This window comes from Cavia porcellus, unplaced genomic scaffold (assembly GCF_034190915.1).
Source record: "Cavia porcellus strain 051 isolate PalLab524CR breed Dunkin Hartley unplaced genomic scaffold, mCavPor4.1 scaffold_5, whole genome shotgun sequence".
NCBI classification, from domain to species: domain Eukaryota; kingdom Metazoa; phylum Chordata; class Mammalia; order Rodentia; family Caviidae; genus Cavia; species Cavia porcellus.
Genome location: NW_026947488.1, coordinates 26,265,915 through 26,289,766, shown reverse-complemented (window position 1 = coordinate 26,289,766; position 23,852 = coordinate 26,265,915). Strand labels below are relative to the sequence as shown.

The window sequence follows — 23,852 nt, the reverse complement described above, 5'->3', positions numbered from 1 at the left end:
AGAGAAACTTCAATAGACACCTTCTGAATCTGTAGATTTTTCTAAACCATGTAAATAAATCACACAATCAAAAATGAATAAATAAGTATGTACTTCACACTAGCAAGGGATAGTATCAAGATACATCATTAATTCTTTTAGTATAATAATTGTATTAGAGTTACATGTTTAAAATCTGCTTCATGCACAGATCTGTATTATAGTTCCAGCTACTTGGGAGACTGAACAGAGATGTTGCACTCAGAAATTTGAAGTCAGCCTGGGCAACATAGTCTAAGAGACCTTGTCTCAAAAAAAACCAAAAATCATCTTGTAGAAACATTAAAATATTGGTTGCCTGGGTTTATGTCGAGATAATCCAAAAGGACTGGGGGCTGTAGCTCAGTGACAGCACGTGTGTCTAGCATGTGTAAGGCTCTGAATGCAATCCCAGCATTAAAAAGAAAGAAAAAGGGGCCAGGGATTTAGCTCAGCAGTATAAGTGCCTGCCTGGCAGGCACAAGGTCATGAGTTTGATCCCTGCAAAAAAAAAAAAAAAAAGCACAACAAACAACCTCCACCAAAATGCTAAAGTCAAGCAGGGAGTAAAGTGGAACGGAGATAAAACAGCTCATCAGTTGACAATTATTGAAGCTGAGTGACAGGTAAATGAGGGTCAGTACAGTATTCACTTTACATTTATGCTTAATGTTTCCCATAATGAAACATTTTAAAATAAAATTTAAAAGAATAAAACATTAAAGAAAATTTTTTACAAATAAGTTATTATATACCCACCACCAAGTTTGGCAAATAACCCTAGTTCTTTTTCTGTCTTCTATCAAATGTTTTTTGACATCACTCAGAATTAAAGCTAAATTATGATCCCTCAAAAACTTAAACACAAGTGTAGGCATGGTGGCACACACGTGTAATCCCAGCACTCAGGAGGCGGAGGCTGAGGCTGAGGCTGAGGCAGGAACACTGCCTTGAGTTTGAGGCCAACCTGCACTGCACAGTGAAAGACCAGCCTGTACTACGTAGTGAGACCCTGCCTCAAAAAACAAAAACTAAAAGTCAAACAGACTTAAACACAAAATTACCATATGACTTTGTAATTCCATTCCTAAGTATATATTCAAAAATACCTCAAACAGGTGCCCAAACAAATACAGGCACACGTATGTTCATGAGCAGCACCTCTGACAACAGCCTAAAGAAACAGCCCAAATGTCCACTGGCGCATGAGCAGCTAAACAAGCCGGAAGATTATGATGAACACTACTCAGGTGTAAACAGTAACAAAGCACTGACATGCAACAGTGTAAACAAACCTTAGAAACATTATGCCAAATTAACAAAAGGCCTCATTACTGTATGATTCTTCATTTCATTACAATTTTTGTGATACTGAAGATTGAACCAGATCCTTCATATTGAGCTACACCCCCAGACCTTTTTATTTTGAGACAAGGTCTCACTAAATCACTGAACTGCTCAGGCAGCACTTGAATTTGAGATGCCCCCGGTCTCAGGCTTCCAGCGCATAGATGTGGAGACTGACAACTGGTGGTCAACTTAATGACCAGCTGAACTGATTCAGCATGGTGCTGAGTGTGAACAGCCCATTTGAGGATTGTTGCTAACATAAAAAGGAGAACTGGAGGGGAAGAGGTAGTGTTGCTGGTTCTCCTGCAGAAGCTTGTTGAGCTTCTTTCCTGATATGAACTTGGCTGTTCTCATTGTCAGAGGAGCTCCGGACCTTCATGCTGAGAATGGCTGCAGTTCACTTTGGGGGAGATCTGATCCTTACTTTGAGCATAGTCTCCTACTTCAGAGAAGAAATGTGTACTGTTCAGTCTCCAGGAGAAACTTGTCATGCTGGCTTCCTGATACGAACTCAGCTGTTCTGATCACTGCAGGAGTCTGGGACCTCAATGTCACTGAGGATGGCTGTGGTACTTTTCAGGGGAGCCCTGGTCCTTACTTTGAGCATCACTTCTTGGCTCCACTGCAGCACCCTCAGCCTGCTGGCCAGATTCTTCATTTTGCTGGCAGAGACTTTCCAGCTTCCACGCTGACCTTTGGGCCTTTCCAGTGCAGATCCGTGAAACAGACTTGCATAAAACATTGTCATTAGGGTCCAGGTCTTCAGCTGGACTAATGATAGATGCTGCCATGGGTTCTGGGCCCTCAACAGGATTTTTTGGAGTCTTCAGTGTATGAACAGATTTCTTGCACTTTCTGTTTGACTCTTTGGGTGACTATTATAAAATAATTCCATAAATTATGTGTCTTATATTCACAATTGTTTCCCTTGTAAACCCTGACTACAACAGCTGAGTTATATGATTCCTTTTATATTCATATTCAGAATGCAGAGAAAGCACAGTGGTGGTTGCAGAGGTTGAGCAAGGGGGTATGAGAAGCGATTGCTTGATATGTTTGAGCTGCTGCTTAGCGACACGAATGTGCATGGGACTAGACAGCGGGGGCAGCTGTGCAACAGGAAAATGTACTAAATGCCGCTGAACAAAACCATTTACTTTAAAGTGATTAATTTTACATTATGGGACCATTAGTTCAAAAAATTTACACTGAGATAACTTTTTTCTTATAAGTTTGGTAAAGATCAAGAAATATGAAAATAGTTGGTACTAGGAAAGAGGCAGAGACAACAAAATGGGAAGACGATCTAGTAATTTCTTTGGAGGGTTAAGTATTTATTAACATTTAAAAATACCTAGCACATCATACTGTATTCCTTAAGTTATTATCTATTGGAACAAAGACTTGAAATAAACCAAATTTCTACCAATAGACATTTCTAATAGAATTCTGGCTACATAAATAATAGCACGTTCATATAACAGAATACTGTACATCTGTTAAGAAGGAATCACATCATTCTGTACATGATAGAACACTTTGCAAGATAAACTTCAGTCGAGGCAGGACAGAGCCTCTTTGAACAAAGAGAAGGTGATGAATCTCTTTGCCTTTGCCCCCTCCTACACCCTTTTACCGGACATGAGAGTATCTCCAGAAGAAGACAGTAACAGGTCCCACAGGGAAAGGAACAGACTTTCTACCATTCACCTGCTATTCCTTTTGTAGTGTTTGGATTTTGTTTTTACTTTTTCTAAAAATATGTCTGAATTGTACATGAATACCTTTACCAGGCTGGCCTTTTATTATTAGATCTCTTTTTCTCCAGCACACAGAGCCCCAATTTCTTTATCTCGACTTCCCAGGGCGAGTCAGGAGATGCCAAATGCCCCAGTCTGCACCAGGCCAGGGCTTCTCCAGTTGCGATCTGCTTAGCACTCGTGGTACGAGACTCTGGCTTCTGAGCCCAGAGAATCCTGAGACTTTGTGAGTCACTGGTCTGTTGAAAGGCTGAGGAAAGCTACAGGCCCTCTTCCCAGACAATCACTGGCTGAATTTCATGCAGCAGTGCGCCAGCACCGAGGCACCACACAAGCCTTGTAATTCTCAGCTTTACAAATAGCTATCACTTGTTGGTTAGTACTAAACTGACTGGCAGTGGCTTACTATTAAGCTGACTGACAGATTTCTCTCATTCGTTTCCACTGGCAGGTGCAGCTCTGCTCGCCACTTCAGAGCACTGCATAAGTCAGTCCCTCAGCTAAGTGTCACCTTTAATTTGCAGGCTTATGGCTCCATCTCTATCTCTAACTAAAAACAATACTTATTTTGCAGATGGAATCATTTATTTCCATCTGACTCAACAGAAGGAACAACTAGTAGTTTGGAGAATCTTAACAAAGGCTTGATATTTATCATCCAAGCTCGAGGAAGATAACATAAAACTTTTCTATGCAAGAAACCTAACTCACAGCTACAGTTTATTAAAACCGTTTTGCCATCATACATAACTCACCTTTCTGTGCCACTATGGACTAACTCATATGTTTTAAGTCCTACCTCTGGCACAGCTGTAGTCACATGCAGGGCCTCTGGGGAGCTGATCTAGTTAAATGAGATCATATGTAAAGATTCCTAAACCAATACTACTAGTGTCCTTATGAGAAGGAGACACCACAGATCTGTCTCTCTGCACAGAGGAAAGGCCACGTGAGGACTAGGACAGAAGAGGTCCGTCCACCAGCTGCCTCACATCAGAAACCAACCCGACAGTGCCTTGATCTTGGACTCACAGCTTCTAGCACTGAAATAAGCTTCTCTTAAGCCCTTCAGTCTGTGGTATCTCATTTCGGCAACCCACACTAATCTGTATATCTTCAGAATTCAATACAAGAGTTAAAGAATGACAGCATCTAGTAACAGCTTTTTCAACCACTGTAATTTAATTACGTTCCCCAGCTTGTCCACCTGAACGGGAGAAAAACACGTGGCTTGTGGAAGGACTAGGAATTATGGTCAAAGAGTTGGGAAGGGTCATACATTGTACAACCACATGTGTTCACCTGTAACACTTAAGCTTTATCACAAAAGCTATCAGCGGCTGGGAGTGGTGATGTGTGCCTGTAATCCCAGCGCTTGAGAGGCTGATGCAGGAAGATCTCCATGAGCTTGAGGCAAGCCTGGGCTCTATAACGAGTTCAAGAACAGCCTGAACTGCATAGCAAGACTCTCAAAAAATAAAACATACGCACAAGCTATCAGCAGACACTGTACTTAGATTATCTAATAGGTCAGCCACACATGTATTAAAGTGAACCTAGATATTTTATAAGACTTTTTAATTCCCCACATCAAAGAAACTGTTTGGAGTTAAAGACTCAGTCAAAAACTCAACTGACTAGAATATCTCATTCACCAAGAATGATGCATAATATAATATTGGTTTTATATAAATCAGTTTACAAATAGACATGCTGCTGGGCCGTGGATTTAGCTCAGTGGCATAAGTGCCTGCCTGGCAAGCGCGAGGTCATGAGTTCAATTCACGGTACCAAAAAAAAAAAAAAAAAAAAAAAATCATTGAGATATTTATAAATAAATGAATGAAGCTTGAGACCATACCCATAAGCGAAATAAATCAAACTCACATGTATAAATACCGAATAGTTTCCCTAGTGTAAGAAATGGTAAGAATACATAAAAGTATGTGGTAATCATGATTCCCCTATATTGCTTTGAAGCCTTATAATGTTCTCATTCATTAGTTGGAATGGTTTTATTCTGGGTTGTTTGATTTTATTGTCTGTGATGGTATGAACAGCTATTCTGAAGAAAACAAGACATAATAATAACTAGTGATGATTTAATAATATCAAGCTTTTGTTCTTCTGTCTCCATTGGTTTTATCATGTTGTATCTTATTGGATTTTATTATATGTGATAGTATAAACACTATTTTTATGGACAAGGAGATAATATAGTAACCATTGTTCATTTTCTGTTAGTTGGTTCTGAATACCCTGTGATACTTTCATTCTCTTGAATGGTTTTACACTGTCTTGTTATTTTTGATACTATAGTATATGAAGTTATACTCAAATATTTCAAAGAAAGAGACACTATGGTAGCTACAGTTATGTCAGATTGTCTTGTGGTGAAACACTATGTTGCTTAAATTGTTCTGTTCTGACCTGCTTTGTTATGTCCTCTTTTAATCTTTAAAAAAAAATAGGCATGCTGAAGTAATCTGAATTAACAGAATAAATGTGTGAGCATACATCTTAATTGGAAAACTAAAAGATGAGAGTAACTCAGTGTTTCGGCATACAGGGATTACATCTAGCCTTTCTGCTCCCAGGTTCCTAACATAGACAATGGGAACATTAATCTCTATTCCATGGCGCTGCTTACGGAATTAGACAAAATCACTGCGAGGTAGTTAGCTCAGTGACTGCCATAAAGCAAGAACAATGTATATGTATTTTAAGTTAGCTTTATGGAATAAATTTAAAATGTGTATCAATCTATATGCTTAAATTGGCTTTAATACATAGTTTTAATAAAATTCACCTGCTTTTTAAAAATGTGCATTTTTATGACTTACTACATTGAGAATTTTCCACAAGTTGTAAGAAAAAAAGAAGAGGAGGAAAATCAGTCCAAGGAAGGCCTTGCCTCTACAGACAAGAAAAAAGTAAGGCTGGAGGGAGAACACGAGTCTGGGGTGCACAGAGCCCACACAGTTATGCTCTTACACAAGGCATGTAGAATCACACTCTTTAATACCTACCAAGCACGGTGAGGGTCAGCAGAGTTCAGGATGGAGCATTCAGGACCATGAGGGAAGGGCACTCGTGACTGCGAGCCAGTGTTGGCTCGACAGCCGGCCAACTGCTCCTCAGAGCAGTGTGAAGGCTGCTTTGAAACAGTCATGGTTTTCTACTGCATTTTTTATTGCTTTATTTTTTGTTGTTGACCCCAAGGAACAAAGTGATATGTGTCTGTGTCAATAATTTGACTTCTGAATTTCTAGCTGTTAATATTCAAGAATGAGCTTTTGCAGGCAGGCACCTGTAATCCCAGCACTCGGGAGGCTGAGGCAAAAGGATAGCCACAAGTGTGAGGTCAGCCTGGGCTACACAGTGAGTTCAAGGCCAGCCTGGACTACATAGTGAGATCTGTCTCAAAAAATAAATTAATAAAACAAAATCTTACAGCCAACTGTAATACCTAGTTTCCCCAAAACCTGTACAGGTCAGGATACTTTATCAGTGACAGAGTTCTTTCAATACTGAAAAGAAACACTGGGGGTAGGCTGGTTAGGATAGTGTGTGTGTGTGTGTGTGTGTGTGTGTGTGTGTGTGTGTGTGTTGTTGTGTGAGTGTGTCTTAACTAATATACTCACATGGTTCTAAATCAAGCATCATATAAAAGCATACACTAAGAAGCCTCACTGACTGGTACAGACCTCTTTCCAGCAACTAATCACTTCACACTTCTTACACACTCTTTGGTTTATGAGTACTGTCAGTAACAAATGGCATGCCTTAGTACAAGTGGCATGTTATACACACTCTTCTGGCTTTGCCTTTTCATCATTAATACATGACAAAAAGCACATAAAGATCTACACCAGTACCTAAAGATCTTCATCTTTTAAAAAGTATACAATCTTCCATTATATAAATATTCTGTTAGTGAACACCGGGTTGTCTCTAGTCTTATGTTACTACCAACATTGCTGCTATGAACAACCTTGATTTATTTCATATCTTTAGGATAAAGGCCCATGTGAGGCTTAGTAGGTTAAAAGTATATGCATTTGTAATTCTGATAGGGAGGTGTTTTTGAGATTCTGAACTCATTCAAATATTTGATGAAAGCAATGGGATTGAATATTAAAAAGATACACAAATTTTATATATTCCGCAAATGGACCTTAGGAGTCCTCACACATCAATCTCTAGAGACATTAAAAGAACTAAATGGTGTAGGACCAGCCTCAGAGCTAACTGTCTCAAAATTCTGCGAACCTGGAGACTTTACCTTGGTTGATCTCAGCTGCAGATGGCCCCAAGCTCAAGCTCTTCTTCTGCTGAGCATTTTTGGCAAGAAGCGTGTGCTTGTCATCATTCCCTGTGTCCATCTCTGAAATGGTGACAGCTAGAATCCGGCAGAAATTAGCAAGTTGTTGCTGGTCAAAATTGGATACTAAGGAACTCAGATTGGGAACTTCATCTAGTCGGATCATTTCCTACAGAAGATAAATAAAATAATTCCCATGCTCAGTCTGCTCCGGAGATCATATGTGCCCTCCTGACCTGTTTCCCCACAAATGGGGTCGGCAAGGAGGGTCAAAGCCCAGCTCTGCAGTGTGCAGTTGTGCAACCTTAGGTCTAAAGTTATAGAATCTGTCGTCTTGCTATCTGGGAAATGGGACTAACTACTTCAAAGAAGGTTCTTTAAATTTATCCTTGGATGCCACTGGTCCCATTCTCAACTTTTCTCTTGTGACACATATTGCCTATTAAAAAACAAACAACCACTCAAATTTTATAAATCACAAATTATCATTCTTGCCATAGATTTGTTTTTTCTTAAGAAATAAAATACTCGGGGCTGGGGATTTAGCTCAGCGGCATAAGCGCCTGCCTTGCAAGCAGGCAGTTGTGAGTTTGATCCCCAGTACCGATAAAAAAGAAAGAGACAAAAAAAAAAAAAAAAAAAAAAGAAAGAAATAAAATACTTCAAATGTAAACTGAAGGTTTCTGTGCGTCCCCATCCAGCTGCATTTCCTTTTCTCTCCTCAAAAGCTAGCACAGGGGTTTTATTTTGTTTTGCCCTTTTGAGACAGGGTCTCACTATGCAATCCAGGCTGGCCTTGAGCTCACTTTGTAGCCCAGGCTGGTCTCGAACTCAGTGATCCTCCATCTTCAGCCTCCTGAGTGCTGAGATTACAGGCATGCACCACCACACCCAGTGTCATCACTGTTTTTAACTTTGTATTTATTATTCCCAGGGCATGTTTTAATTCTTCTAAATACATCCATTTACTATATGACACTGCTCTGTACCAGGAATGTGAATATGATACCGTCTTCCTTTTTTATTTTTTTCGTACTGGGAACTGAACTCAAGACCTGGCACTTGCCAGGAAGGCAGTGTGCCACTGAGCTATATCCCCAGCACCTGCCTCCCTTTTTAAGCGAGGCTATTTGCTGTGTAACCCAGACTGGCCTTGAACTTTTGACCTTCCTGCCTCAGCCTCCCCAGTGCAGGGATTACAAGTGTGCACCAGCAGGCCTGGCCTCACACCTTACTTTTAACTCCCTCAACACTGACATTTATCTACACAGACCCTAACAGTTCCAGTTCAATTTTTTTTTCATTTCTTTACTCCACAACTTTAATTGTTCTTTTTTATTATTTATCATTACTTTGCCATTACAAAGCAATAGTTTGCTCATTTCTAATACCTTATATACTGTACAATATCCTATCGTGTGAAGAGACATGGATTAAGGGCCTGTTTTGGTTCTTCTGTTCTGAAACAATGCCATAAATGTTCTTGTACATTATTTGATGCACATGTGTTCACAGAGCGCATATCTGCAGATTTCTTGTGACGTGGATTATGAATTGTTCTGACAATGACCAAGAATAAGAATTATATTTTCCATCACAACTCAATAAAAATATATGTCAGAATGTAGCATGTATGTACAAGATATAATATATATATACAAGGTATAATATAAATATATGCATAAAATATGGAAGAAAAATATCTTAAAACCCTTATGGGATATACTTTGATCTTTTCTATTTAGCTGGGATATCCATTAATGTCACAGCTCTCCCGGGTTCAATCTGGTGTCTTCATTTCTCAGAATCACTATTTTAGAGCCCATGTGCTCAGACACAGGTCACAGGTGACTCAAAATGAAACACACACTGACACTTCAGCCCTCCGCGCACAGCTTCTCTAGGTGCTGGGCACAGGGTATGGGCACCTTCAAGCATAACATCACACAAAGTATAAACACCTTCCGCTGACATAAACAAATCTGTGGTATGTCCATGTTTCTACTGATCCATGTGCTGCCAGACATTTGCCTGCTCTCTCGCTTACCACGATAGGAGATCTGCATCTCCTGCTTATCAATGAAGCGAAGCCTCTTCTTATGGTTATGGCCCACTTCTCTTTCCTGAAATGCTTATTCATATTATTGCTCATTTTGAACTAGGCTATTTGTCTCTCACACAGACTTGTAAGTATTCTTTACAAATCCTGACTACCAATCTATGATTGGAAATATCTCTCTGTAGTTTGGGTTTCTACTTTGGAGAGCCAGGTGGCAAAGTCAGAAAGGAACAACCACTGCCTCCTACACGGAGACTGCCGGGGAGCCCTGCGTTTCCGGTACGGAGGTGCCCTTGTACACGAGCCGGAGCATACAATTATTGGAAAACTAACAAAGTCTTTTTATCAAAGGACACAAAGGGCCCATCTGGGGCCTATACACATCTCTAATTAGTTCCCACAAAGGGCCATTTGTGCTGCTTCTGCCCAGGCAATGACAAGCAAAGCTTCCCCAAGCCTGGGGAAGCAAGGCGGAAAGGTAGGAAGGAGTTCGCCTTATCACAGTGCGCACAGGCACCCTCTTCCCGGCACCGGCAACCTCAAGGCTGCTTAAGAGTGAAAGGAAGAACTCTGCTAACAGCCACCAAGAGGGAGGCTTGCAGTAAGCCTGTAGAAGTAAGCTCTGGGTCCTAACAAGAATTATCCAGAATCTAATAGTAGCTGAGTGTGGAGGTTCACGTCTGTAATCCCAGCACTTGAGAGGCTGAGGCAGAAGAACCTCCAAGAATTTGAGGTCCACTCAGGCTACATAGTGAGTTCAAGGCTAGCCTGAACTATATAGAGAGATCCTCTCTCCATAAAATCAAACACACACACACACACACACACATACACACACACACACACACACAATGTCCCAACCCCTTCTGACATAGTGACTAACAGGTTCATGGACGCATTTTTTGTAGTCTGTGAAAAAATTTTCATTCAGTGTTTTCATTTTGATCATGATTTTTTTTAAAAAGCTAAAGATCATTTGAATGTTCACTTTAGGACCACGTGGTAGGAATTCCCTGCTCATATTTCTGTTTCTTGTGTAGATGCCAATTAGTCAACTTTAATTATTAAAGACTACCAAGAAAAAACAGAGTTGAACTTAAGCAGGTCAAACGTTACAACCAACAGGAACTGACTCGAATGAATAAAGATTTCACAGCAGTTCAACTACAGCAGAGTGGTCTGAGAGCAAAGTTGCTACATGGCACGCAACAGTACAGGTACACCAAATGAACTTTACCATAGTAATGTCAGTGAGTCTTTTGTTTGCATTGTTTTTGAGACAGGGTTTTGCTAGTTTAGACTGGCCTTGAACTCATTGTGCAACAGTACATCCTGATTTCAAATTTGTGGCAATGCTCTTGCTTCAGCTTCCCAAGTGGTGGGATTACGGAATGTACTCCCACACCCAGCTATATATCATAACTCATGGGGAGCAGTTTTATCTCAACCAAAGAATATCAGCCATCACATTAAATTCACCAAGTCAATTTGAAGTTTCAAGCTTCTTAAGTAGTTTGAACCCAACTCATATACTTATCTAGGTTTCACAGTCATAAAAGATGGATTAATAAAAGAAGTATAACCTAGTTTTATACTTCAGTGTATCTAGTAACACAAGAAGTAATTCAACACTAGGTATATAGAAGGATTTCATTTAAAAGAAATCTTCGGGGCTGGCGATTTAACTCAGCGGCATAAGCACCTGCCTTGCAAACAGGTGGTCATGAGTTCGATCCCCGGTACCGATAAAAAGATAAAAAAAAAAAAAAAGAGGAATCTTCACATTTCTCAGGTTTGGGAATCCAATAGTCTGAAGACACAGCTCACCTTTTTAACACCCAAAATATCTTCAATGAGGGTCGCTGTTTGTAAGAATGTCTTCTTACTCGTCATCAATGTAAACAGGAAGATCACAAAATCATTTTTTTCTGCCAAACGCTTTGTAACTCCTTCCGTCTGTTACAATGAGAGGGGAGAAAAGGCAGAATAGGTTGTGATCACAAAACAAAATATGAAGTGTAAGGCATCCCTTCCAGGAATCAGGAAAGCATTCCAATCTTGGAAAACCAGCATGAGCCAACAAATCTGGAATGTCATGTGTTACTGCGGGGAATGTGTCAAACTCCCCAGCAGCAGGAGAAAAGGCCTTCTGGCACCCTGACCGTGCAACGGCAAGTCTGTTCACATGCGAAAGCGAGCAGTGACCTCAGTTGGCCTGTAAAGTCTAAGCCCCAAATGTCTTCATGTAAGAACAAACCAGGGTCTTTGTGACAGAAACACTGACCAGTGTGGGTGACTGTACTTAGGGCCCAACTTAGGTGAAAGCTGGACCCAGCAGGGCAGTGTTTCCTAAGAGTGTGCAGAACACTCTGGAGGCCATTCTCAAAGTGGAAGCCCAATGGCATTCAGAAGCATGGATTTTAGGGTCAGATTCAAAGTCTAATTCCAGCAAACCTAAGCAAATCACTTCTCACCTTTGGTCCTCTATTTCTTTATCTGTAAAAGGATTATTTTAAAAGTCTTTTGACAGGGGCAGGGATGTAGCTCAGAGGCATAAGCGCCTGCCTGGCATCCCAAGGTCCTAAGTTTTTTTTTGTTTTTTGTTTTGGTACCAGGGATCGAACTCAGCCTTGCACTTGCCAGGCAGGCGCTTATACCACTGAGCTAAATCCCTAGCCAAAAGGTCCTAAGTTTGATTCCCAGTACCAAAAAGTCTTTGATAGGATTCAGCTAACAAATGCATGTAAACACTGCCCATATAATAAGTCCCTGCCCACTATCCTACAGACAAAATGATCTTCTTAGAGCAATCAAAAGACTTCAAGTTTCCTTTGCTACTCAAGTGTCACTCTTCTAACTAGGCAAAGGTGCCTCAAAAAGAACAGAAGGTGTCTGGTCAGGGACAAGCTCCCTGAGACTTGCGCTGGGTCAGGCTGAATGACTTGCTGTTAAGACCCACCCACACAGGGGCTTTTCCTACTTCTACCATTTTGTGCTTCCCTGTGGGAATGACTCTCCCATCTCCGTATCTCTCAGCTCCACTTACAATACAGGAACAATAGAAATGTCTGCTGGTATGGAACTGATAAACTGAGGACACTACACCTACATTATGGAATATACATTTTAAAAATGATGTAGCTAATCTTTTGTCTTTTTCATTTTTATTGGTACCAGGGATCGAACTCACGACTGCCTGCTAGCAAGGCAGGTGCTTATACCGCTGAGCTAAATCCCCAGCCCCGATGTAGCTAATCTTTATACTTCTAATAGAATAAAAAGGCTGGCCATGAAACGGTGCTTGTTACACAAATCAACATACTTGAAAATTCTTAAGTAATCTGTAAAGCAAATTACTGGCACTTAACCTGGTTAAGGAATCACACATGATTTATATACTTTGCATCTTATCTGTATTTGTCATCTTTTCAGTCGAAGAAATCTCTTTATTAGTTATGAATCAGCAACAAATACAGGAATGGGCAAGCTTGCCAATTCTTCCAAGTGCCACCTCACACATGCAATCTTCCCTGACCTACTCTACACCTGCTGCTTCTCCGTATGTCAAAGCACTTGGTCTGTACTTGTCCAGTTCATTCACTACACCTGCATCCTTGTCCATGAACTGTGAACACTCTGAAGATGCGATTCTTCTCTATTCCTCTTTGTGCCGCTGGTATCCAACAGCAGAACTGGACAAGGCAGGTATTTATGAAATGTTTGCTTAAAGGCTAGCGTAAAAGGGGCTAAGGATATAGCTCAGCAGCACCTGCCTGGCAAGCACAGAGTCCTGAGTTCGATTTCTGGTACAAAAAAAAGAAAGAAAGAAAGAAAGAAAAAAGACTAGAATAAAAAACAAGAAGTTTCTGGGAAATAAAGGACCATCTAGCTCATGAAAGTCCCCAAAAGTAGAGTCTGAATTCAAGAATCTGAATTTAAAATGGTGATATTACTTGCTTAACCACACACATATACACACTCTCTCTCTCCCTTACCCCATACAGCAACAAGATATTAGTGGCTTTGATCTTTCCTTCTTCATTCTTTTTAGCCTCAAAGCTGGGAAAAACAACAACAACAAAACTTCTGAAAGGCAGACTGCAACAAACATGACTTCTCTTCAAAGAATACATCAGACAGGGATGTAGCTTACTGGTATGCTTCACATATATGAAGCCCTGGGTTTGAGTTCTAGCACCCTGTGCCAAAAAATAAAAAAGGAACATCATCCCAGCTTAATGGGACAGAGAGAGATGTACTGGTGAACATGCCAGGGGTGGTGAACCTATGGCACGTGTACCTCAGTAGGCTGTCTGTATCACTGAAAGCTCTAAAATGTTTGTCATCACTGGTGTACGGGAACCCCAAGCACTTCAGTTAGTTATCAGTGAGATGAACATATAAAGCAACTTGAAATTTCACACTGAAAGCATGTATAAAAGTGTGCTGAGTAAATCTAAGGGCAATAAATAAAGAAAGCAGTCTCAGTTTAATTCTGTATTAATGTTTCATTTCTGTTATTTAGTTGTGGCACTGGTACAGTAAAAAAAAAAAAAAAAAAAAAAAAGGCTTTTTTCCTCCAAGCACATATAGCACCTACAGTGGCTGTAAGATGCAAAACAGGAGTGATTCTAGCTTACTTCAGGCCAGATCGATCCCAGCTTAATGGGGGGGCGGGGGAGAGGAAGAAGGAGGAGGAGGAGGAGGACGGGGAGAGGGAGAATGAGAAGGAGGAAGAGGAAGGAGGGAGGGAGGGAGACAGAACAGACACAGACAGGCAGAGACAGAGATATACCACGTTCTTAAAGCTTAAAAACAAGGTATGCTTCCAGGGAGGAGAAGTATGGCTCAGTAGTAACATCACTTGCCAAGATGCATGAGGCCCTGGGCTCAATCTCAATCATAAGGAAAAGAAAAACTGTTTAGGCTGTCAGAAACACACAAATCTTGACATTTTAGAGGAATGAAAAAAAAAAAAAAAAAGAAACACACAAATCGGTTGCCCTGACTAGGCCTTGACCACCCACCTCTCTCCTCTCTTCAACTTAACAAGATCTTACCCCTTCTAGAGACTGGCTTCTTCTGGAAAGCCTTCCCAAATTAGGATTTACCCCAAAAAGTCATACACAATTGTTACTTTCCTCTATATCTCAAGGCCTTAATTCTCTCAAACAATATACAATGCATTTTCTCTGGGGAGAGCTTTTTCAAGATACTTATCACAGGTTCTAGACCTCTAAATGAGAAACTAGAAACTGGTATCCAGTAAGCCAAGTTGTAGCTGGCCAGGAGTACTTTAAAATTTTCTTAAATTTAAACATGTTTAGGCAGGATGTACTTGCTTCTGGTTAGTCACAATTTAAACAAGTCCCCAGGCCAATGCAGGCAATTTCAGATAGCTCGTTTTGTACCTGATCCCTGGAGACACTGCTGTCACAACGCTTAAGAGCTCTAGGTTCTCTAATATAAAAGGAAGCCAGATCAGCAGAGCTGAACCATATCACCCTCCATTCTTTACAATCTCCCTTAAAAAAACATGAGCTATGTTTTACTAGAATGTCAGCTAGTTAACATTAAGTGTCATTATTTTAAAACAGCCTCATAAAACTAACAATTATATGGGAAGCTGGCAGTGACAGTGCCATTACATCACTATCTTTAAGGGTAATTTCTTCTTTTCTTTTTCTTTTTGTCTTTTAGAGACAGAGTCTCACTATGCAGTTCAGGCTGGCCTTGAGCTCACTTTGTAGCCCAGGCTGGTCTCAAACTTGCAATGATCCTTTTGCCTCAGCCTCCCGACTGCTGGGATTATAAAAGTGTGCCACCATGCCTGGTTTAGGGCAGTTTCTTACTGGGCTTAGTTGCAAGAATAGCTGTACATTTCCTGAGAAATTTGTGTTTTATTTTATAGGTCTGTCTGTGTCTATCTGTGACATTAACTACACACCCCACTACACACTTGAAACGTGGCCTCCTCCAGGCTGAGCGAGATGAGATCCAGGTATAACATTTTATACAAGTTTTGAAAGTTTGAAAACTTAGTACAAAAAAACAAAAAAGAAAGGAGGAAAGAAAGAAGAGAAAATATCTCATTTGTATCTATATTGAAAAAATAGTATCTTGATACACTTTGTTAAAATACACTATTAAAATTAACTTCACCTATTTCCTCCTTTTTTTCTTTTAAAAATGTGGCTACAGGGCCAGGGATATAGCTCAATTGCACAGCATCTGCCTGGCAAGCACAAATCCTGAGTTTAATTCTTGGTACCAAAAAAATAAATGGCTACCGGAAATTCAAAATAACTAAAGTACCCTGCATTAGATTTACTGAACCATTATAGATACTGTACAATTATAGATACTCATTTGTGTAAGTTATCAAACACACTTCTCTATTTATATTGGCTACTAAGAAGGTTAAACCTCAAACTGTGTCCTGTCTATACATAGTACAGATGATTTACGGTCCATACTGTTTTCAATGGTCAACATTTTTCTATCAGTCCAACTCCTAGCTGTATTTATGGCCCCACTCTACTTCTAAACTTGTCATCTTGGTAAATTTCATATACTCTCACAAAATGCTGGAATTATCTTTTTGAATGAAACCAAGAAATGGAGTCAAATGTGTCTTTTACATTGCCAGAGTCTATGGGTTTCACTTCTACAATAACACTTATCCTATTCTGCTGTAAATTATGACCGTTTACAAGGTTTATCGCACCACAAGTTCCTAACAGGCACTGTATCTAATAAAAACCAACATTTACATAGTGTTTTACAAACTACATTCATATCTGTTATCTTGTTTAGCTCTCACAAAAATCCGTGATGTTAGTATTACTGATTATACTCTATGGATAAGAAACTAAGGCTCAGAGAGGTGTCAGGTTAAATTGCTAAACACAGAATCAATCCATTTCTAATACCAAATGCTCTCCCCTTTTTTTCTTGGTGGTAGCAGGGACTGAACTCAGGGCCTTCACATTGAGCTATACCCTCATCACCTCCCCCCACCCCTTTTTTTGGACACAGTCTTGCCTAGTTGCTCAGGCTAGGCTCAAACTTGTGATCCTCCTGCTTCATCCTCCAAGAGTGCTCTGCTCTTTTCTTTCTACCAAACTGCTTCCTTTATTTGCCATTCTTCCAGGCTCAGAGATTAGTATAGGAGTGTCCCACTCAATATAAGGGGAAGTTTTTGGTTCTTGTTTCGTTTTTTAACAAGGAAAATGAAAGAACAGACATAAAGGAGTTAAGGGGAATCTTAAAGGACAAAGACACTCTGCCAATGCCTGTTGCCCTTTGACGAGTAATTGCTCTGTCTCTGTTCGTACACATCCAGGGCTAAAAGCGTTCAGGAGACCTGCTGATGCAGCCCCGGATCTTAACAATTACCTCAAGACCTTGCCTATTTCTTTCTTTCTTTTTTTTTCTGGGAGACAGTCTTGCTATGTTGTCTACGTGACCTTGAACTCCCTAAGTAGCTAAGGCTGGCATGAAATTCACAATGATTCTCCTGCCTCAGCCTCCTGAGTGCTGGGATTATAGGTGTGTGCCACCACAACTATCTCTGCCTTCTCATTATTTCTACGTGTTGGTCCTGCTCTCAAGCACACATCAGTTCTGTTCCCTCCAACGTCTAAAGAGTTTTCACGTCTACAACCCCTACTTGAATGTTCTCTTTTTCAGCACTGAAGATGTGGTAGGTACCCCAGTGGCAGGTGTACTTACACAGACACAGGTGTTATACAGGATGCTCAAGCAGTCCTTCGATAATTCATCACTTACTGAAAGGCAAGGTGGAATAACTGGTTATCTTTTTCATTGAAAGGATAGTGTGGTATTATTATTATTATTATCATCACCATCATCATCATCATCATCATCATTTTGAGACAGGGTCTTTCAACGTAGTTCAGGCTAGCTTTGAACTCACTCTATAGTGCAGGCCGGCTGTGAACTCACAAGGTTCCTCCTATCTCAGCCTTCTAAGTACTGGGAGTATAGGCATGTGCCACTACACCCAACTACTACATTTTTTTAACATAAAAATTGTTACAATATTCCTCAAGATAATTTCATTTACACTTTGATTTACAAAGTGCACTCACATCTGTCATCTCACTTAATTCTCACAGCAATCCTATGATGGAAGCTCTGATTTTCAGAGCCTCTCAGAGCCTACAAACCAACTTGCATACTGCTTTTTGGTTTGATACAGCAGCTACTTTCTTAGGCTATATAGTTTTCATAATTTCACTTAACAAAGCTAGTTTTCTTCTGTGTCTGTTTTTCTATTTAAACAGACTACAAATAAACAATTTAAAAATGTGTGTATTTATGTCTGTGTTGAATTAAACTATCAAGATACATTTTCAAAAGCAGAAACACTACATATACAAAGTATACACATCTTCATTGCTCTTGTTATAAATTTCCGTTGAATGTTGTTTTTTTTTTTTTTTTTCTGTCTTTTTCCTTTTTATCGGTACCAGGGATCAAACTCACAACTGCCTGCTTGCAAGGCAGGCGCTTATGCCGCTGAGCTAAATCCCCAGCCCCCATTGAATGTTCTTCTAGCAGCAGACTCATCAATTCAGTGTTCTGTTTAGTTTTTGTTAATGTTGCTTTTATTTGTGCTGTGTAAATCGCTTTCAATGTCTGACCTACTAATAAAGAACTTGCTTCTTTGTGAGCTGAACATAAAGAGTTACACCAAAAAAAAAAAAAAAAAGAAAGAAACTTAATTTTCATGATTTCTAAACCAGAAGATGATAGAATTAGCACAATTTTATTTATTTAGCATGAGTGCATGCATGCAATACTGTGGAACAAACTCAAGAATGCTCTACCATCAAACTACATCACCATCCCTTCCTGATTTTTCATTTTGAGACAAGTTCTCACCAAGCTGTCCAGGTTGGCCTCTGACTTGAAATCCTGTCTCAGCCTCTCAAGGAACTGGAAGTTCAGGTAGGCACTGCTGCATGGAGTTGCACTGCTTTTACTTGGTAAAAAGTGTTTCCATTCACCCTTGTGCTGGCATAAACTCTGAAAAGCTAGATTTCCCTCCAGGATTCTAAAGAGCAGCTCTGTCAAGCTGGCCTGATCAGATGGGTGATCTTGAGACAAAGCAATTACTCAGTAGTCCCCATTACTACCTCTCAACCTACTTTTGGTCTTTATTTTTTGGGGGGTTAGTCTTTTTTGAACAGGGTTTACTATGCAATTCAGGCTGGCCTTGAACTCATTTTGTTGCTCAGGCTAACCTCGAACTCACAGTGATGCTCCAACCTCAGTCTCCCTAGCACTGGGATTACAGGCGTGCACCACCAAGCCTGGCCTATTTTGTCTTTTTATTTAATAACTTAGGCCAGGGTGAAACACCAGATCGATTTCTCAGAATTTCTACATTTGCTTTTCAAAGGTAGTTGGAATTCATGCACTCATCAAATATCCATTCAGTACTTACTCTAAAGCAGCTAGTAGTAAGGAAAAAAAAGAAAAAAGTTAAGTCTCAGTCCTCATGAAATCTATAAATCCAATGGGAGGAAGACAGACTGAGTACACCAGCAAGTAACCAATATGCTACTAGCTGGTGGGGTAGAAAGCAGTAAGGACCAACTTAGAGTACAAAACTGAGACAATGAACATGAACATGAATTCTTTTAACTACTACTGCTTGGACAAATGAGGTCTTATACAGTATGCATTATTGATATTAGATATGAAAAATTTCAAATGTATGTGGTGTTTGTAGAAGGGCACTCATCAAGTGTTAACTGAAGTGACCTCTGACAGATTATGTATGTATGTATGTATCTATATACAAATCTTTTTTGAGACAGGGTCTTGCACTGAACTCACTACATAGCCCAAAATGGCCTGAAACTTGCAGGGATCTTCCTGTTTCAAGCTCCCGAGTGCCAGGATTACAGGCAATGTGCCACCACACCCAGCTTTTGGCTTTTAAAAGCAGAATGAAATGCAATTTCCATTTTTAAATTTTTTTTTACAAATTTAAATCTAAATACCTAAAAAAAAATTTGTGCCAGGAGTGGTGGTGCATATTTGTTATCCTAGCACTTGGGAGATTGAGGCAGAAGGATCACCATGATTTCGAGACCACCTTGGCTTACATACTGAGTTCAAGGCCAGCCTAAATTACATAGCAAGACCACGTCTCTGCCCCTTAAAACTGTAGCATGTGTAAATTGCAGAAAACAAGAGAGTTATAACCCATATATTCATTTGGCTTAAAAAATTATGCAGTAACAAAATACTTTGATTTTTACCATATATACTGGTTTTGTTTTTGTCTGTGGTACCAGGGATTGAACCTAGGGCACTCTACATTGAGCTATATTCTCAGCCTTTCTATTTTTAAGACATAATCTTGCTAAGCTGTCCAGGCTGGTCTCAAACTTGTACTCCTCCAGTCTCAGCCTCCCAAGTACCTAGGATTACAAGTGTGCAAAAACATGAGCAACTGTGCCAAGCATGATTAAACTGTTTTTTACAAAAAGTATACATTACCTTTATAAAACAAATCTAATAGGTTTTTTAAAAAAATAAAGCAAAAAAAAAGTGACCAGAGTAGGTTATTTCTTATTCTCTCAGCTAGCTACATATATGAAATAAGGATTCCAAACAAAACCTAAAAGCTGGACCTAAAGGCTACTAGAAAGTACAAAGATGAAATTCTTTGAGCCCAGTGGTTCTCAAGCTCTTTTTCTGGAAGCATCAGATCTGTATTCCTGCCCATTATCAAAGGAACAAGCGAGCTGCTTAGCTGGGGAAGGAGAGAGTGAGCTGTAGCAGTGTGTGAGGCGTGTCCTCGCTAGGAAGAGCCAGGAAGGCTTCATGGAAGAGTAACTTCTACCACTGTCACCACAAGGGCACGTTGGGAAAGGAGGGCCAGCATCTGACACATTATACTGTTTTTTTTTCTTTTTTGAGACGGGGTCTCCCTATGCAGTTCAGGCTGGCCTTGAGCTCACTTTGTAGCACAGGCTGGTCTCGAACTCCCACCTCAGCCTCCCGAGAGCTGGGATTACAGGCATGAGCCACCACACCCGGCTGATACATTATACTTACTTTTTAATTTCTGTCCCCGGATAGAGATTGTAGGCCTCATAAGAATTTCTACAAGGAGCTATTTGGGAAAAAAAAAAAAAAAAAAAGATAAAAATCTTCAACATTAATTCGAAGGACAACTTATATAACAGTCTTTGCCATGACAACTAATAGCCCAAGCAGCTGTCACAGTACTGTAAGATCATCGTGTTCTAGGAGGCAGTGAGGTTCTCTAGCAAGAGGAAACTTGGATTCTAGTCCCAGCCACTTAATCTCCAGTAAACTAAAGCAAGTTAATGCCCCTACTTGGGCCTTACCCTTCTCACTTTAAAAAATGAATATATTAAATTAGGCAATCTCTAAGGTCCAATGTGGCTTTAATTTTTGAAAAGCTCTAGAACATTACTACTACTGGGACTCTTTGCTTAAATTAAAGCACTTATGTGTATGAATTTATTTTTTAAAAGTTTCCATATATATCATTCATTGTTATCATTAATTTCTACAAAGATTGAGAAGGTAATATCCATATATTTTTCATTTTGTATACTACACACAATTTTCCTTAAACTAAGTTTGGAATAAGCATGTACTTTAAAATTCTGTGAAAAGGAAGGACAACTTATAATGGATAAATGGGTAATCTATCAGAAATATATACTAATCGTAAACATATATGCACCTAAAAACAGAGCCCTGAAATACATGAGGTTAAAGCAGACAACAGAAATATAATATATAGAGAACCAGGCAGAACATCAGCAAATAAATAAAAGGTTGAAACCACAAACCAACCAGAACTGACAGATACCCATAAAACATTGTCTGTTGAACACTGAATACATTCTACTCAAAAGCAAACAGATCATTCTTCAGGTTAGAGTATAACTGAAATCACATAATAAGCCTCAATAAATTTAAAAACATAGAAATTATATTCTCTTTTCACAGTGAAATTAAATTAGATATCAGAAAAATGAAACCCATGTAGATAAGTATAAAATTCATCTGAAACAAACAAGAAATCACAAGAGCAATTTCGAAGTATGAGACGGGTGACTATATCAAAACTTCTGGTCTAGCTAAAACAATTTAGATGGCAATTTATAGTTATAAACACCAATTTTTTTAAAAAGTTACTTAACATCAATAATCCCAATCTTCTATTTTAAGACACTAGAAAAACAAGCAAACTAAACTCACAGAAACAGACAGATGGAAATAACAATTAGGATGAAGGGGCTGAGGATGTGGCTCAGCGGTAGAGCTTTCATCTTGAATGCACAAGGCCATGGGTTTGATTCCCAGCACCATCAAAAAAAACAACAACAACAAAAAACAACTAGAGTGGAAATTAATGGAATAAAGAAAGGAAAATAACAGAGAAAAATCGACAAACCTAGAAGTTGGTACCTTGAAAACATTAGCATTTCTTCAGCTAAACAGACCAAAAAAGGAGGAAAAGACTAAAATTACTAATAAAAGAGAAAGCAAGATGGAAAAAAAGAGGGCTATAAAGGAATACTACAAACAAGAGCCAACTAATATAAGATAACCCTGATGAAACAGACAAATTCCTAGAACTATACACATAATTCAAGGAGAAACCACATATCTCTTTAGTCCTATAATAAAGAGAATGAATTAGTGATTAAACCAAACTCCATAAGGACAATTTTAGGCTCAGACAGCTTCATCAGTGAACCGTTTACAACATTTAAATACCTACTCTTTCCAAAAAAGAAGAGGAAACACAATTTCCAACTTATTCTATTACTCTGAGACCCAAACCAAAAATATCACAATAAAATCACAGACCAACGTCTCCTATGAACATTCACAGAAAAAAATCTTTAAAACACAGCAAAACAAATTCAGCTGCATATAAAAAGAGGGCTCCACAACAAAACCAAGTGGAATTTATCCTAGAAATGCAAGGTTGGTTCAACATTTGAAAATCAATTAATGTATACATCATGTCAGTATAATAAATGACAAAACCCACACAATCATCTGGGTAAATATGAAAAGCATTTGAAAAGTATCCAAAACGCTTGCATGATAAAACAAGAAACAGATGGAACAACCTGATAAAGGGCTTTTATGAAACTCTCAAGAGCTAACATCATAATTGAGAAAGACTGAATACCTGGCCACTAAGAACCAGAAAAACACGAATATGTCCACTCTTACTGCTTCTATTTGACATCATCTGTCGATTCTAATGGAGAGGGCTTGTGGGAGGGAGTAAGGAAAGAGAGGCATTCAAATTAAAAAACAAGAAACTAAAGAACTAAAATACAGAAAACCAAAAACTTTACACTAAAAAATTTATCAGATAAGACATCAATAAGGTTTCAAGATAATAAATTAACCAAATACAAGTCTTTTTAAACACAGATATGATCATACAAAAATCAAAGTAAGACAATTCCATTTATAAGAGACTCAAAAAGAGTAAGATACTCAGGAATAAATTTAACAAGTGAAAAACTATATAAGAAAAGAGATATTTTTGGAAAAAAAACTAAAGACAATCTAAACAATGGAAAGACAGTTTCCTCAAACTGACTTAAAAAAAATTTTTTTTTGAGAAAGGGTCTTGTTAAGTAGTTAAAGCTGATCTTGAACTCACTAGGTAGCACAGGTTAGCCTTAAACTTACAGTGGTCCTCCTGCCTCTGCTTCTGAAGTGCTAGGATTAGAGGTCTGCAGCATCATGCCCAGCAATTTCAATGCAATCATTATCAAAATCCCAGCTGGCTTCTTTCTAAAAACTGACAAGTTAATCCTAAAATTCACATGCAACTATCGGGGATGTGTAATAGCCAAAACAATCCTGAGCTGCAAGCATAGAAATAAACCCATGTGTCTATAACCAACTGATTTCTGACAAGAATGAAAATGGACCCTTATCTCATCTGATAGGGTAATCAAGAACCTAAAATGTAAGTGATAAAATTATCAGACTCTTAGAAAGTAAATGGGTAAATCTTTGTGACCTTAGATTAGGCAATGATTTCTTAGATATATACCAAAATTCAAGGAACAAAAGAGAAAAAAATTTAGATAAAATGAAGTTCACCAAAATTAAAAACTTTTGTGCTTCACAGCACACTACCAATAATGTAAAAGAAAAAATAACAAATTATCTGGAGAAAACACTTGCAAATTATATACTTCATCGGAGACAGTATCAAGGAACAGTCAATATAATGCAATCAAAACCCAACCCAATTAAAAAGCGATGGACAAACATTTCC

General features: G+C 39.1%; 1 protein-coding gene across 3 annotated transcripts in view; it reads right to left on the bottom strand.

The window, feature by feature from the left end:
- Trpc4ap (transient receptor potential cation channel subfamily C member 4 associated protein) overlaps positions 1–23,852 on the bottom strand; it is a 77,065-nt gene that overhangs the window by 26,686 nt on the left and 26,527 nt on the right. For all 3 annotated transcript variants that reach the window (XM_013150261.3, XM_003467747.5, XM_063248478.1), the window contains 4 exons: positions 20,612–20,669; positions 17,246–17,301; positions 11,339–11,467; positions 7,414–7,621 (listed from right to left, as the gene is read on the bottom strand). In XM_013150261.3, the coding sequence (XP_013005715.1) occupies positions 7,414–7,621; positions 11,339–11,467; positions 17,246–17,301; positions 20,612–20,669 (451 nt within the window). The remainder of the gene's footprint in view (positions 1–7,413; positions 7,622–11,338; positions 11,468–17,245; positions 17,302–20,611; positions 20,670–23,852) is intronic.